Here is a 17,576-nt window from a genome sequence, read left to right on the forward strand (position 1 = left end):
TGATAAAGTAATTACAATTAGCCCCACCTTTACCTTTACCAGCTGCATCATTAACGTGATACTTGCATTAATCGTTCAATGACTATAATACAGTAATATAAGATACATTGTCTGAAACTGGCCATTCTGCATAATGAGTACTTAATAGTCATTTTAAATGCAGGCCTTTCATTTCTAACTGAGCATTTCTGTAGTGTAATATACTTGAAGTATGGTTAATATTTGTCTCAGTTTGTTTTACTTAGATTTAGCAGTTGACCACCAGGTGGCGCATTGAGTCTCCAGGCCCGCAGTGGTCTATATTGAATAAATAATACATGAAATACATACACATATACATATTCCAAAAGATCCATTTTCAAGTTTGAATTGTCCTCAATGACCCTTTTATTTCAAACCACTTTTCATCACAAATATATCAGTCAAGACAAAAAGGGCAGAGACAGCTATGTCTGCAAAGCAATGTTCAAAAAGAATGCATTGGATTATTTCACAATTCCATGGTTTTATTATATATTTGGTCTGTATCAAGTCACAGGATTATTTACTTCATAATTTTTAATATTGAACACTTTGGGTCTCCAAAGATATTCTCACTTTTTGTCAGCACCCATGCCGTGGACACCCGCTTCCTAAAGTAAAAGGCAAGTTGTCTAAAGAAATGTGTGGCAAACAACATCACTGACTCAAAATAATGCCCCTTAATCTGCAATTGTTCTCATTATTCCGAATGGCATCGAAGATAGCCTTTTACCAGACGGTCTGGCTCCTGAAATTACATTATAAACAACTGAATACAAAGTAGAACTTTGATGGATATTTAACCCACTGGAGACCCTTTGCCACATGCTTTGCCCAAAGCAGTGATTCAGAGCCAACCTGGGTCCACTGTGTTTAAGAGATGGCTTTTCTGGGTTCTGAAAACTTTATTCTCTGGGCCTTCACAATTTATTGTCCCATCAAACTTTTATTTTTCAAAACCCTGAATGCTTTATTGAAAATATGCATACATGACACTTTTCCTACACAACAATACAAAACAGTACAATCACTTTTGTAAATAACACATTGAACGCAAAGCCACACACGTCACCACCTTCCCGCCAGATCCCAAGGAACTTAGAGATGCTACAGTAAGCCCTTAATATCGCCCACCCACCATCACTTCTAAGAGAGAAATAAGACATAGTTGAACCAGAAACAACTCAGACATGAGAAGAGCAGACACAAGGTTGCATACAGACACAGCATTTGCCACCCGCGGGTGAATGATGGGCTTAACTGAAACTCTTAATGTGTGCGATTCGCCTCAAGTCTTCTGACATAATGTCGGCTGTGGCAGAGGAGTCCATTCTGCAGTCCAGGAGTTGCTATAGGTTTCCAAAGTGTGAATATCAGACCGTGACACACGGAAAACACCGGCGTGCCTCAAGAGATTTGGCTTCAATAAGGGTCGGACCAATCAACAATGGCACACCAAGAGAGAGAGAGATTTCGGTCAATTACACAGACATGCGATAAAGTCGATTTTCACATGACGGAAACTCCTTAAAGGCGAGGGGTGGATAAGTTCAAACCTGATTTGATTGTAGGTAACACACTTCCTAGAAACTCTTCCCACTGCAATTGGCATGGGTGTTACTGTGCATATTCATTTGTATTAGTAGTATTAGATAAAAATGCAACTGAATACAAAGAACAGAACAAAATATATAGAAAATAATAACAGGGGGGTTTATAAAGGACTACAAAAGAAATGAGGACTCCAAATGTCTGGTTATATTTTAATATGATCATACAGGGATAGAGGTCAACCAAAAATTATATAATGTGAACAAAAAATTGAAGTAACAAAAAAAGTTCAATAAAAACAGACAGAAAAGCACTGATTTTAAACATGTTTTACTGTATATCAGTCTGTAGCAAATAGTCATTACATACCCTGAAAAAGGGAGGAAGAAAGCTTTGAATGGCGCACTGACCACTGAATAACTTGGCTGGAGAGCAAAAGGGAGGAGAGGTGGGGGGGGAGGGGGTGTTAATGCTGAATTCTCTCTACGTTCCAAGAGTGGTACCCTCGAGATCAGGCTGCTATGCCTTTTACGGGCGAGGTTCAGTTCTACAATGTCTACAAGATGATCAGTCACTGCTTTTGGGTGCATAGTGAGGGTTCAATTCCTTTAGCGGTCTCCTGTTAGGTTTTGAGTCTTTGCCAATGCAACCTTTTGAAGCCATTAGAACGGCAATTGAGGCGACCATAAGACTGGGAGAGGCTCATGGATTTATGCCACTGCAGTAGGTGCAAGTGAGCAGAAAGACCACTCAAAGTGCAGTGAAGGGGGGGGTCATACATACTGAAGGTTTGTGTGCAACTGTATGAACAGGAAGGCAATTTGTGTGTGTGTGTTTTAGGATTACACTCCCCAGCGTTGTGGGTGCGGAGCGGTTCTGGTTATCGGTGCCTCTCGTCCCTAGGGCCGTGCCAACTACTCGTTCAGTAATCGCAATCGTTAACTTCTCATATGAAATGACCCTTTGCTAACAACACAACAGTTTTACAGCGTTTCGAAACATGCCTCACTCAAACTGCTCTCTTTTTTTAAATGTCCTTTTCTTTTTACCCACAGAGGCGATCCGCTGCCTACAACTCGGTGCTGTTCGAATGCCACGTAGGGGAAGGAGAAAACAAATTTAAATGTAAAAATTAAAGCCCCCAGATTAAAGAAAACGATTTTCTTTTACAAAATGGCTCTCAAGTATTCTTCGTTCCACAGATGGAGGTCCCTATGGGGCTTTGGATAACTTAGAATTGGTTTAAAATCCTCTTTACAATTTTGCTATGGGATTTGGCGCACGGGGGAGGAGGGGGGGGGGGGGCGGGGGTGTGAACCTTCTGCTGGTGTGAATTGAACACGCATACAAAAAACACGCACCAATTAAACCTGCACCCACAAATGTCAACTCTCACAATAATGTGTGCATGCATAATTGCCCTCAATCACTCTCTCTCGCGCACACACACACACACACACACACACACACACACACACACACACACACACACACACACACACACACACACACACACACACACACACACACACACACACACACACACACACACACACACACACACACACACACACACACACACACACACACACAGAGGAGGGACAGCAGTCACCGGTGTGCAAGCCAAGTTGCACTTGAACTCTTTCACATCCGAAAGCGTGTCTTTTGAGTACGGTCATAGTATGTGTCCCGACAGTGGAAAGCCCACCTCACCACCAACGTCTGACCCCCTCACCGTTGATATGTGAACTGTGAATCCCTCCATCCATCTCCTCTCAGGCAGATGTAAATGGAGTTGTGCGGTAGCTAGCTTGACAGAGGGTTGTTTTTTTTTGGGGGGGGGGGGGCTGTCAGCTGGCGACAATACAGCGACTGTCCGTGTTAGAAGTTAAATTAAGGAATTAAAAGTTTGTTTTCCTAATGTCGAGAAACACAAAGTGGAATCTTCACGCTAAAGCTTTCCACGGGCACTACTTGAGCTAAGATTCACCTCTTAAATGAGAATTACGCTATGACTATTATAAAAAAACTCCAACATTTAGCATAGCCTTTTTTTTTTTTTTAGTGTGTTCTTTGTCAGCTGGTCGGTCAGTGTTTTCACGGTGGATTTTCAGCCTTTGTCCAACAGATGAAATGCGAAGAATATAGCAAGAGAGTGGGGAAGAGGAGAACACACATACAGAAGAGTTGCTATATCCCCCCCGATGCACCATCCTCCCCCAACAACACCCCACCCATGTCCATGGAGACGTTATACAGGTGATGTGAGAGACAGACAGGCAGACGGCTGGTCTGCGATGTCTGTCTGGAGGCATCACTGGGACTCGATGTGCTCCAAAGCTCGAGGTGGAGGTGGGTCTCCTGGACCTGGCATGGCTGGTGACCATGCAGCGAGATGGGTGGGGAGAAGGGTCAGTTGGAGGAGGAGAACAGCTGTTCCAGCTCACCAGTGGGTGGCGGTGGTATCCGGCTGGGCATTGACTGGTTTTCCCCTTGGTCGGGATCAGGTTTTGGTTGAGGACCTGAATTTTGTGTCCGCCATCGCCTCCACCGTTTTCTCTAGGCCTGTCAGGAGACATTTTTTCTCACTTTTGTTTTCTCTTTTTGTCGTGGTGGCTTTTTCTTTGTTATTCTTGTCTTGCTTCAGGTCGGTGTTGGATTTGTATTTGCCCGTTTAGATTTCTTTTTATTCTGGGATTCTGGGACTGTTGTTCAAGAGAGATGTCATCTGCTCCGTGAGTGACCATCAACTGTCCATGTTACTGCAGTTTTCTGAGAAGAAAAAAAAAAATAGATATCAGGTAAATATAGAGACAACTAATTTAAGAACATTTAACACAGCGGTGACGTTTCACCTAAAAGCCCTCTAACTCTCTACAGAACAAGTTTCGAGCTGCAACGACAATGTTGGTGGTTAAAATGACTATGCCAACAATGTTTACTTGCACTATTGGGAAAAAATAGACTTACCGTTGAGTCCGTCCGCCTCTTGTGTGTCGAGAAAGGGTGCAGGACCCCAAACACGAACTGTGCCGTCATCTGAGGCGGAAGCCATGAGTCCCGGGATGGCCGGGTTCCAGCTCACACAGTTAACGGTGCGCGTGTGGCCCGTCAGCTCAGCAATGGGAAGTTCGCCACGCCGGTGCCAGATGTACACTTTGTGGTCTGTGGAGAGGGGAGGACAGAGGCCACAAAGCAGGTGGAAGTAAATATATTCAGTACACGGACAAATGACAGATTAGAGCAGCGGTTCCTAAACGTTTTTGGCCGCGCACCCCCCCCCCCCCCTTAATAAAAAAAAAAAAGCAACAGAGCCCATTTACAGCCGCATAAAAATCTGACCAATGAGAGAACAGTTTGCTCGCGCGTGGCGTTAGTTTACAATATTTAGTCCGCTGTTAAATGTTGCAGTGTGAACACAAACCGAACAAAGGGGAAACTGCAACATTGTATCATATTAATCCCTGAATCAGAACAAAGCAAACGAACTGAAGGTGTGAAAACGCCCTGAAACACTGCAACAAAGTTTCAATAACTTTCAGTTACACAAGGCGTCACTTTTAAAGAGCAATACGGATGAGAGGACACACGCACAGGCTCAGAGGCAGATTATCACATTTCATTTACAATTAATGAGCGACTAATGTAGCCAGGATGTCTTCGGACAAAGCATCGATGCGGCGACACAGTGTTGTTGGACACCGGGATCATGTCCAACTTTTTTGCTTCTTTCTCCCCAATCATACATTCCACCATCTCTCTGGCAGCTGGCAAGCACACGTCTTCGGCGATTGTGTGCGGTAGCCCCTTTCTCGCTATTCTGTAACCAGATATGAAGCCCGTAGTGCGTCATTTATAGACCCAACACATGAATGAGACTGCAGCTGTTTTTGGCTGTTTTCTAACTCCTCCAATTTCGATTTAAAATATGTAAGGGACTTTTGACTTGCACTGGCATGCTTGGTGTTCAGGTGGCGACGTAAATAAGAGCTTCAGACTGTTAGCCAGAACCTCACTGCACACCACGCACTGTGGCTTTGGGCAATCTGCGTTGCCAATCCAAGTGGAGCCCAGACACAGATACTTTTCATCATATTTCCTCTTTTTTTTCCCAGTCTGATGCTCACTCTAGTTTCACCTTGACTCGATGGGCCGATGTGCTCCCGATTTGTCTGTGCTATCCCTTCCTCCTTTTCGGTCTCATCTTCCTCTGACTCCGTTCGATTTCTTCCCCCGGTCTCTCCCCAACGCACCTCTCCGTTCCCCTCGCCTCCGATTCCTCTCTCTCTCTCTCCCTCCCTCTCCTCTTTTACGACTGATGGCTTCAGATGTCCCACCTGACAGTTTCCCCGATTTCAGCCAGTTTAGCATATTTAAATTCATGTTGCTGAATGCATGAAGTTCGCTGTTAGCTGACGTTAGCTGCACAAGCTAGGCTGGCTAGTGTGTACACTGGCGGCAGGCGGCAAGACTGCCGGAAGGAGCTCAAGTGCATTTATTAAATTGTACATTTTTAATTTTAAATCTTACAAAGGGGATTTTTATAATTCATGTTTTTATTTTGTGAAAAATCCCACTTTTTAAATTAAAATTAATTTAAAAAAAAAAATGTAATATTATTACACCATCAGACGCCATTACACTTTTCCTCTCACGCACCCCCTAAAAAAAAAATATATGTATATATATATATATAAAACAAAAAAAATCAGCAGGGGCAGTCTAAGTACGTCAGTTTATTACAAAGAGACACTGTTTTCCCTGTCAATATGTTGCTTTGCAGTGTTCTCTGACTGTACCTTCGCTGCCACTGGCAATAAAGTCTTCGTTGTGTCCTCCAAAGCAGGAGTGGATGGTGTAGAAGCCCTGGGTCACACCTTGGTATTTCCTCACCAGCACTCGGTCCTGAAGGTCCCACAGGTGCACTCCCTACAAAAGGTCGTAGAGGGATAGCCTATGACTGCTGAAACGTCCGGCATAGTGTTTCTCAACACAAAGTGTTCTTTAGAAACCCGTATCGATGACAGTGGAGTTAGTCAAAAGGCTTACCTGAGTTGCTACATTTAACAAAGCTAATCTTCCGTTCTTTGAAACAGTAAAAGACATAATGGGGTGGTCCTCCTGAACTCTGTGAAGGGCATGTAAAGAGGCAGTCAGGCACTGTATTGACGAATGCAAACATAACACGTGTGGAGGGACAGTACGGGGACTATTGGAGCCGGTACATACATGTTCCTGTCCGTAAGGTCCTCGAAGTTGTACCCCCGGATACGTTGGTGGGTGTCCGAGGCCAGCACTGCTCTGCCATCACCCAGGCACCACAGGCACTGCACTCTCACACCCTCCCAGGAGTCCAACAAGTTACCGTCCAGGTCCTGACAACACAGACAGAAGATCCCTCATCTCTTATTCTTGACAGGGGAATGAAAACATGGGCGACTGTGTTTAAGAAAAGCAACCGGTCAGATGCCACCACAGCGCAACAACCAGACTATTTAGAAAAGGTTAAGTTGGAGGAACATGTACAGTTGAGCTGCTTTCCTTCCTCTCAACATGTGACAGGTTTGTGCATTTTGTCATTTGTACTGCAGCCATTTCTGGAGCTCATTAAAATGTGTGTGAGACAAGTTCAAATGTTCATTTCTAGCATACACGCATCATCAATTATACAGAGTCATGCGCAGCAGGCCTAGTTAAACGCATTAACGTCCCAAACCCTTCCTGAAAGAAATGTGCTAAAAAAAACATATTCCTCCTTGTGCGTTCACCGGGTTCCTGGCTAGAAAATCATTACACACAAAGATCCAATTTATCTCGAAGCAACCTGCTTAAAGTCATCAATTCAGCATGTTTAACAGCTCTCTCTGCCTCTCTATACATAATATATATATAAACTCACACATACATTTATACACACAGCATTGATTCAATACAAAGATGATCCATGAAATGGATTTACTGGGTATTTACTGACTCAACACGTCCCATTATAACAATACTTTTCGGGGAAAATGACCCATTCACTTACACACTGATAAAACTGTCCCCTCTGTCCTCCGGTGACAAAGCGTTTGCCATCAGGGTTCCATGCCACACTGGTCAGACTGTCTTCGTGGGACTGGGACATTTTGGTCCGCAGCTCCCCCGTCTGCTCATCAAGGGGATTGGCAGAGACAGATGAAAAACACGAGTCGAGAAAAATAGAAGGGGGGGGGGGGGGAAAGACAGCAAGAAGAAACATTAAGTCAAAGTGGGGGAGGGGTGGATATAATGGAAGGGGAGGTCATTGAGTACACAGCCTACAGTGCATCTATGGGAAGCCATGTTTTTCTTTTCTGCAATCTCAAGTATTTGACATCACCGATCAATGCTTTTGTGAAAAATGTAACTCATGTTCACATGAAAACTGGGGCTGTTACACGGAAACAGTTGTTTAAAGGGTATCACAAGTCCAAGATGATGTGCAGTGGGATATGAAACACGTAGAACTGTTACCTGAACATTCCAGAGCCACAGCTCAGAGCAGTCGTCGGGTCCACAGGCGATCAGGTAGGTGTCATCGGGACTCCAGGCTAAATAGGAGACACCGTATGCGTGACCCTCGAGGGTCCTCAGCAGCTTCAACTGGTGGCTCTCCTACACAAAGACGGGATGAAGAGGATTATGATGAAATTAATTCTCACACACTGAGGGCTGGGCCCTGTCACTGTGACCACCACATTCCAGCAGGGTCATTTTAGCTTTGGACTCATTAAAAAAAAGAAAGAAAAAAAGAAAAAAAAAGAAAAGAAAAAAGGAGGTAGTGTGTGTTTATTTAGGTATTTTTTAAAATACTCACCGGGTCCACTTGCCAAATAATGACTGTAGTGTCTTTGGAGCCGGTGGCTAGTTTGGTGCCGTCATTTGAGAATTTGCAGAACCACACCTCGTTGCAGTGCTCTGTCAGTATCTGTTGAGTGTAACAGGGGAACTGCTTCCTGTGATATGGAAAACGACCAAACGGTTAAAATGTTCATGTTGCAAGATTTACATTTATAGAACAACACCAGTAGTGCAGCAAATTGATGCTGCAGTTTGATAATCCAAAATTGAGGCCTTGAGGGGCCTGAGTAGCACGCTAGCTGTGCAGTACCAACCTGCTGCAGACATGATCGAGGAGGAGAGAGACCGAGTCCAGATTACTGTCCAGCTTGGTGTTGTGATAGAGGCAGCGGTCCCTCTGCAGCTCCACTGCTTGCCGCAGGAGGGTCTGCATCCGCCGAGGGGGCAGCATCACAGAAGGTGGCAGGTACGCTGCAGAGAGATAGAAGCAGACAAATGGGTTATTAATGTAGTGCCATTTTAGTAGCATTGTAGATATGCAAAATGTGTGTGTGTGTTAGCTCTAGAGGGCTAGTGTAAAGACATGTTTCCTCACTCTGTAACTTGTCCAGCAGTCTGCAGCGTGATGCGGTGCCCTTGCCCTCCCACTCTGCCTTGGCCTTCAGGTCCTCAGCATGGCTACACATAAGGTACCTGTAGGAAGACACAAAAAAAAACAACATACACAGTAAGAAATACAGCAAAATAAAGTTACATGTTGACAAGTTACCAGCCAGAGCAGGAGCACACAATACTCACAACACAGTGATTAGCGTGTTAGGACACTCTAAACAGCTTTTTTCAACCATAAACCATCTCCTGAAACCACAACCATCCTCTTCAACTGAGGCTACAGAGGCACAATGCAACAGCTTCATTGACTCTTTCAGATCCAAGGTAAACAACATTCGCTCTCTGATGTCCAGCTCTCCATCTTTGCTTCCCTCCGATACAAACACCTTATCTGCGAGTGTGCTGTCTCCTCTACATCTTGCTGAGGTTCAGGAGAGCCATGTTGAGGAAATCCTCAGAAAAATGAAACCCTGTACCTGTACCCTGGACCCCATTCCTACTGCTCTGCTCAAATCACTTATCCCTGGCGCCCTGTCTCATTCCGGATTGACTACAAAGTCCTACTACTCACACAAATGCATAAATGGACATGCACCTCCCTACCTACAAGATCTCATCACTCCCCAAATCTCCACCCGCACCCTCAGATCATCAAACAGCTCGCTTCTCCGGGTCCCCAGCACCAAGCTCCGCACCCCCAGCACCAAGCTCCACACCATGGGCGACCGGGCATATGGCTCGGCAGCTCCACGCCTATGGAACAGTCTCCCTGACCACCTAAGGGCAACACAGACACTGATCTCTTTTAAGACTGGCCTAAAAACCTTTTTATTCAGGAAAGCCTTTCTGACCTAAGTCACTGTCAGTTATTTCTTTTGCGTTTCTGTTCATTCACTGGTTTTTATTTTATTATAGTTTTTTTTTAATGTTTTAACTGTGCTTTTTACTATGTACTGGCTCTGTGGCACTCTGAGATTTAAAAAAAAATAAAAATGAAAAGTGCGTTACAAATAAAATACATTATTATTATTATTATTATTAGGAATAATGCTGCCTGAATGAGGAAACGTTGGATGCAGTTATTTTTTGAGGGACGAGCTGTCGGAAATGCAATGACAGATCTGTGAAGACAAACAGGCTTGTCGGCAGTGTAGATGATGGATCACAGGAATGTCAGTGGAACAATTTATAGTATATGTATATTGGACAACCAAATTATTATTATTATTATTATTATTATTATACAAACTAGAGATCATGGAGGAATATTGATCCAAACCAGTGATTTCAACATGCCGTGAAAGACAAAAACAGAATCAGGAGTTAACAGTGAAACTATTTTTTTAAAGGCCACATGATTATTGTCAATCGTCATGCTTCCCCTCACTAAAGAAGATAAATACACATCTCTACCGAAAACAGGCATCCTATCCTACAGTTCATTGTGTAACTTGATAAACAGTAACTGTGTTACAACATACGGATTTAGCATAATATTTACACAGTGGATTTGACTGGTTAAAAACATTGCGGTTACTTAAGAGATGTATTCACCAGCCTCCATTAAAACCCTGGCTCTATAGTTGACCCAGAGGTGGTCGCTTTATAATGACTGATTACAAAGCTATCTAAGCTCGTATGTGTGTATTTGTGTAGACAGGGTGAACTGGTGGACTGCAGTGACACAGATGCGGTATCAAACTTGTAACCGTACCCGCTGAGTACGTGGATGCGATCTGTGTTGTACTTGAGCGGCGTCAGCTCTCCCCGGAGCACCTGCAGAGCCTCCAGGACTTTGCCATCCTCCAGATATTCTAGGTACTTCTGCTGCAGCAACAGGAACTTCATACGCTAAGTAGAAGAGGGACACAAGTACAGAGAAGAGACTTTATATTAAAAAAAAAAGGAAGAAAATAATGACAAACAAGCTGATAATACTGCGTCAGGTTTCCCTTTTTATTGAAAAGAAACTATTTCAACCTCTGGTCCAACAGCTGGTCTGCATGACTATGGAAGGACATGCAAAGATTCATGTTTCGAGGGTGAAAGCTGTATTAGAACACATTTATAGATGTTAGATATGGTAGACATGTGGTAATGCCAATAGCCTACTTCCTTCATACTGAAGACTACTGGCAAGTGTTTGCCAGTCACTGCTGGTCAGCTTTAAGACTTATCAAGAGTCTCTGTCTCATCTCAGGTATGCAGAAGGAGCTGTAGCCCTAACAACAGTTAAATCTACTACACATAAATATACGAGAAAACATCCGCCCACAAAGGTCTACAAATAAAAGAGTGCACGAACACACAGACACCTCCCAACTCTCCGACTGATCTGCCGACAAGAACTGCAGTGAAAGTCATGTTGACAATGACAACACGAACCTGCTACTGCTCCAGACCTAAAATGGCTACAGTTGAAAATCAACAGCTGTAGGCATTCTCTCAATAACCCAACTGGGGATGGCAGTTAGACAGACTTCTGACAGAGCAGCAGGCTCTGAGACACATAGGGCCACTTTTGAAGCTCATCTTGTCTGCTAATTAGCATGCTAGCTGGGGCCAATTAGCCCCATTTATAGTACTGTACACTATCAAACAAATCTTAAAATGTTATCACTTTTCAGTTTGGATGCAGTACATACTGTTAGAATTAATATGTGGTGTAGAACTGGGACACAGCTCGGGTTATACACTTGTATTAACATCTAAATTAAAATAATTTGTAACACTGACATTGAGCTTTTCAAAATTAAAGTATAAAGTATTCCTTAGTTTTATTTAAATTAATTGTGACAATGATATATTATGTACTAAAAGATATATATTGAAATTAAAAAAAACTATCTAAATCTCTCGAACACAACGTATATAATGGAGAAAGCTTGAACCATTTAAAACATATTTGGTCATTTCTGTACTGCGATTGCTTCATATGCATCTGATGCATATAATATATCTGCAACACCCCCAAGATCAGCCAAACAGTACGGCTGTAGTTGCATGGAATATATAAGATAAATCAAATCAAATCAATAAATAAAAGTCTAACCAAATTTTCCTTAAAACAACAGAATGATGCATTCATTACATAACTCTAATGTGGTTTCCATCCTGCTGTGTCACCCAGAACATTTTATTTAGCTTTTCAGTGTTCCCCAACCAGAAGCTGCTGCCCCGCATTCTAACTGTACCATTCTCGAACCTCCAGTTGTGCCTTCTAACTGACCGGCTGTCATTCAGTTCAGTTCAAGGGGAGCTTACCACAATGGCATTGGGAGAATGCATCAGTGCTCTCAGCTCATTGAGATCATTCTCAGCCTGCATCAAAACAAAAGGGGAGAGACGAAAGAGAGAAATGGTCAGCTCAGCAGTTTCCAAGCATGGACAGGAGACAAAACGAATCACACGAGCAGTAATACAGATCTTATGGTCACATTCTTCTTTCTTGATGAGTCAATTGAGGATATAACAATGAGTCCGATGACAACAAAACACCTTTACGTCTCTCAAAACATACCGCATCTTGTACCATTTTGCCAGTAGAAAAACTAGACTCTGGGAATCAAAACAGTGGTTGGTTCACGGTTGGTTTGTGGAGAGCACAACCCTACCTGCCACATCTAAAAATGTATTCCATTTGGCTCAGTGCTGGTGTTAATATTCTACCCTGCAGTTCTGACATAGGTCATTATTCCAGAAGATTCACAGTGCCATGTTGAATGAGATGTGTGTTTTTCTATTTTAGAAGCCTCCGCTCTTAAATGTTGAAATGAAAGTTATTCTACTGCAGAACAGGTTAATACAGCTGAGTGTTGATTTAAAAGCAAATTACACGAACATGTCTGTTCCATCATTAATCCTTGACATGAAATACATGAATTCTGTGCTTGAGGGTTAAAGAGCTTCAACAAAGCTATGTGTTCTATAATTGCCAGTTCCAAAGTCAAATAGCATGTTAACAGTAAGATCTGTTAGTCAAGAAAACAGTTTCACTGGTACTCATCAGAAATGTGTATAAAATGCGTACAACACATAAATAATACTGTGAGCTTGTGCAACTGTGGCCCAATGCAGATCACTATACGAACTTTGCTTATGTTTTCCCAGGGTTAGGAAACAGGAATAATATTTGCCTTTGTCAATAAGACATACGAGACAATCTGCAGAGATATTTGCATGCTGGTTTCTGGACTAAGCAAACAAGCTCTCCATCTTACAGTAGAATAAGGACACTCTTAATTACCAATTCCCTGACTATCAAGGTGTGTATTTAGTGTATCTCAAGACCAACCTTGTCCCACTCTCCCTCCATGACATGGTTGCGGAACCTGGTAGCTGAGGAGTGTTCTAGTCTGCAGCCTGATTCCTGCATCAGCAGGTCCACTGTCTGACTGCAGAGACAGAGAGAGAAGGGGGGGGGGGGGGAAGAAAGGCAGAGAAAGTTAGGCTGGAATATAGACACTAGACAAGTGGAATAAAAGAAAGGCGCAAATAGCTTTAAACTGCATTTAAAAAAAATCATATTTAACTTAAGAATAAAGTGCAAAGACTGTATTTCAAAGCCAAGCAGAGCTCATTCGTATGATGTTAAAAAGTTAGCTCATCGTGATTATATAAAGTGGTATTTCTAGGCAGATTATTAAACTTTTCTTGATTATCTCATCACCTATATGGCATCTCTCCCCTGTGACTGGACCATGTTTACAAGGATAGCAAATAGGTAAATGTGAGATATGCAACAATCATTTTAGCACCGGGACAATAATAACGTAATTTGCTGACAATGGAATGAAGGCACGTTCATGGCCAATGATGTCTGGGGGGGGGGGGGGGGGGGGGAAGCCAGTCCGAGCAGTCGTGTTACCAGAGCAGTATTTGTGGACAGTGGGAGGTTTATTAACATGAACCGAGCTTCCACTGCAGTTGACATCATCCTCTCGGCCTGTCAACCATGAACCATAACCATCTGCCCAAACACACTCCGCACAAGTCTGCTGAGATGTGCGCGTGTGTGTGTGTGTAACAGAGATAATGCAAGTGGGTTGGGGATGGGGGGTGGCTGACACCTTCAGCATGATGACATCATTCTCAGGTGTCAATGGAGTGGCGCAGCAGCTGTATTGAGTCTCTCATCCAGCTGGCTGAAACACTGATTTCTCTTGCATTTCCCCAGCTGAAATGTAGGGGCTCTGTTTCATACCAGGCAATGTCATGTATCCCCCCCCCCCCTCCCCCCTCCGGGCCCACCCTCCTTATAAACATAGCCATGTTAAGCTGTCTTTTATAATGCCCTGTAATGGCAGCTACACGTTCTCAGCTGGATGCCATAGATCTGCAGATGTCTAGATACACAAACGGTGGCTACCACAGCCACTTTGAGTGCGAACGTTAGGATACCTTTCTCGAAAACCCCACAATGCTATAATTAGATTCTCAACACAGAGCTTCTACCTAAAAAAACAGCTGCTAGAAAGCGCATTCTTCAGCCGCCATAAAACCAACAGATTCTGTTCAATCCAGGATCCAAATGTCGCCCGCGGTATCGATTGCTCTCTTTAAATAAGTATGCCACGATGCATGTTGACACATTGCGCTGACACAGTGACAGCGTCAAAAATATATAAGACATTAATCTAGGAAAGAAGTGATCGTGTTTATGAGACAAGCTGTGTAAAATGGTGATGCATAAACAAGTTGAGAAAATGACAGCTCAGGACGTGCAATACTAAAATAACCAGGACGGTTTTCAGAACCATGCTGGTTGGTACAGTGTGGCAGACACATTAACGTTACATGCACACAGTCTTGTAAAAAAAACAGAGCAAAGAACATGATAAAAAAAAAAACACATCAAACGGGGCGAAAACCGACATTGGCAATCCACACAGTAACATTTCCTCCGCACATTTTTGCAAAAAGGATTGACAAGCAAAATATGTAGCATTACACTGCAAACTCGATAATCCTGCTTGTGTACTTGTAGCTAAGACGCTAAATCAAGTTTAAACATTCGCATGACATTCATTGTATGCTTTACAAACCATTAAAAAAAGAAATAAGCGGATCTCTGGATACACGTTAGTAATAGATTATGTAATGGCTTTTATTCAGTACGAAATATATATAACGTTAATTAACACATCGTGGCGTGACTGGCGTATGAAACATACTTTAACTTAAGATGGATTTGTTAAAACAGCCAAATGTTACATTTATGTTTGTGTTGTTTAGTGTCAGTACATAACACATCAGCGCAGGCTAGTGCTGTTAGCTATGAAGCTAACTGTTATTGTGCAAGATGGACCCCTTCTTTCTACAAACTGCCGAGCTCACAGGCTAACTGCCCCATCCCCCCATGTTTGTGTCTGTTAAGCGCACTAATAGCGCTTTTTGCCATCTGCTGTTTGGCACTTTCACGCGAAACACTAGTAATGTTAGATTACACTTCACACGTCCAACGCTAATGTTATGTGTTTTACTGTACGTTAGTTTTCTTCCCCTGACTTTGAATAAACTTACTTCAGCCCTAGTCCGTGGAGATGTTGCCCTATTAATCGTATGACATCTTCCTCCGCCTGCGATAGTCGTTTCTTCTTTTTCAGAGAGCCGACCTCCGAGCCCGAAGCCGTGGAGGAAGCCGAAGTCCCCGAAACGGGCCCGGTTGAAGACCCGTTACTGGTACCGACACTATTCCCGTTGTCCGTGCTGGAGAGGAGCCCGTTGGAGTGGCTTCCTCCGGCCGAGGAAGACTCCCCGTTTTGTGCGCTGTTAAGGCAGGATAGCTCTGAAGATTCTTGTCCCTGTCCTGCCCCGTTTGCCTGCATGCTGCTGCTGAGGTTATTGACAACACTTCGGTTAAAGTGGATGGCAGAGGTGGCTTGAGAGTGAGTAGCAAGTCCTGAGACAATTCCGGTTAGGCCTGTTATAACTGCTGAAGCCCCGGGCTCTCCTGCTCCCTCCGCCGCCGAGGCTCGGTGCTTCTTCCGCGGGGGCGGCGACGCTCCGCCGGTGTCCGAGTCGGAGGAGGAGGAAGCGGAGGCCAGAGTTTCCTCACCGAGAGCGGCCGTGGTTAGAAGCCGGCGGAGCTCCGGGTGGGAAATTAAGGTTCAGCTTCCAGATTTGAGGCCTCGTTGTCTGGCTAAGAACGGACTGTCACTATGAGAGCGCTGTCAGTTAGCCCGTTTTTGTTGTTGTTTCTCTCAAATCAGCTGCAGTTCTAATGGAGTCCTGACGCCCTGACGTAACCGGAAATTCCTACACTACCAAGCTTCCGGGTAGAATTATAATCCATGGGTTGTGCATGAGAACCGAGTTAGCATTATAATTATAAAACGTTAACAAATCGCATTCAAATGATTTAATATACTTTATACCAATACAATTTAATTTAATATACCCGGAATTTAAAATTGGAGTAACGTCTTAACCGCATATTTAATTTCCACAGGTGTGCAGTTTTTACATTTTTTATTTAACCACTCATAACTCAATAAATCATGTTGCCCAAAATGTTTTATGCAAATAGAGGTTGTTAGATTTTTGGCTAAAGGTTGACAGGATTTTGGCTAAAAGTGGACTAAAATAAAAAAAAACGATACACTTCACTATAAACTGAAATATCTAATAACAGCTTGCCATGACCATATTTCCATATTTGTAGCATTTCCCCTTGGGGACAATAAAGGTCATATCATCTGATATCACTTTGAACACCTTCAAACTCTGCAACATTGGCATACACCACTTTAATCTATATTTGTTTCAGCCACTTCTGAAAAACCATAAAACGCATAACCGTTGTCATCATCATCATCATTATTGTTGTTCAAATTATTTTATAATTATTTTCATTTGGTTAATATTCATATAGAAAGAAAGACGAACAGAAATAACATTTTTTGTCAGGAGACATTTCAACTTGATTTAGCAGGAAAAGCACAGGTGTAACAAATAACACTATTGTTGACTCTGCTCCTTAAGTGTCACAGTAAGCCATTCTAGTGAGCCAGCCTGCAGAATCAGGCAGGTTGACTTTGTAGTGGTGCCATGCTCTTGTGGACATTTAGAAGTGTGTGCCTGTAACTGATCAACCCAGGCCCATTTCCAACTTGTCCAGGATAACTAACTGACAAAGTCTGATCAAGGTACTTTGCCATCATACAGTATGTGTAAATGAAGGAATTGATCAAAGAATGACTGAATAATCAAGAAACAACTGGTCAGGGACATCCATATGATTAGATCACCATTCCGGCACTATTGACCTGCCTTTGTCTTATAACAGTGCATTCCTTTAGCATGGTAATATAGTAGTAACATTAGAATACCAACGTGCTAACATTTAGCATAGATCGTTTCTTATTTTTACTACAAAACTAAATTCAACTGCATATATAATAGGTGACACTGACTTGAGAAATAACTTAGAATTTTCTCTTTGTTTGAATTTTTATGTCTGTAAATGATTAGCAATAAACAATTAATCCCCACTGGTAGTTTTTACTAGGATAATTCTCAAGACAGCAAGATCCTGCATAGTAATCTCAAAAACATAGTGCAAACATGTT

General features: G+C 42.9%; 1 protein-coding gene across 1 annotated transcript; it reads right to left on the minus strand.

Moving 5' to 3' along the window:
- Window positions 1-463: 463 nt before the first annotated feature.
- Window positions 464-16,092, minus strand: LOC306793365 (WD repeat-containing protein 26). The gene is made up of 14 exons (XM_079290970.1): window positions 15,529-16,092; window positions 13,301-13,400; window positions 12,271-12,327; window positions 10,721-10,857; window positions 8,990-9,087; window positions 8,709-8,865; window positions 8,411-8,549; window positions 8,068-8,208; window positions 7,601-7,720; window positions 6,802-6,947; window positions 6,622-6,700; window positions 6,372-6,501; window positions 4,543-4,737; window positions 464-4,344 (listed from the first exon to the last, which is right to left on the minus strand). Exons 1-14 carry the CDS (start codon window positions 15,831-15,833, stop codon window positions 4,319-4,321), a joined length of 1,830 nt encoding a protein of 609 aa, XP_079147096.1. The 5' UTR covers window positions 15,834-16,092; the 3' UTR covers window positions 464-4,318.
- Between the last annotated feature and the right edge of the window lie 1,484 nt (window positions 16,093-17,576).

The sequence above is a fragment of the Melanostigma gelatinosum genome, assembly GCF_949748355.1.
Source record: "Melanostigma gelatinosum genome assembly, chromosome: 19".
Lineage (NCBI taxonomy): Eukaryota > Metazoa > Chordata > Actinopteri > Perciformes > Zoarcidae > Melanostigma > Melanostigma gelatinosum.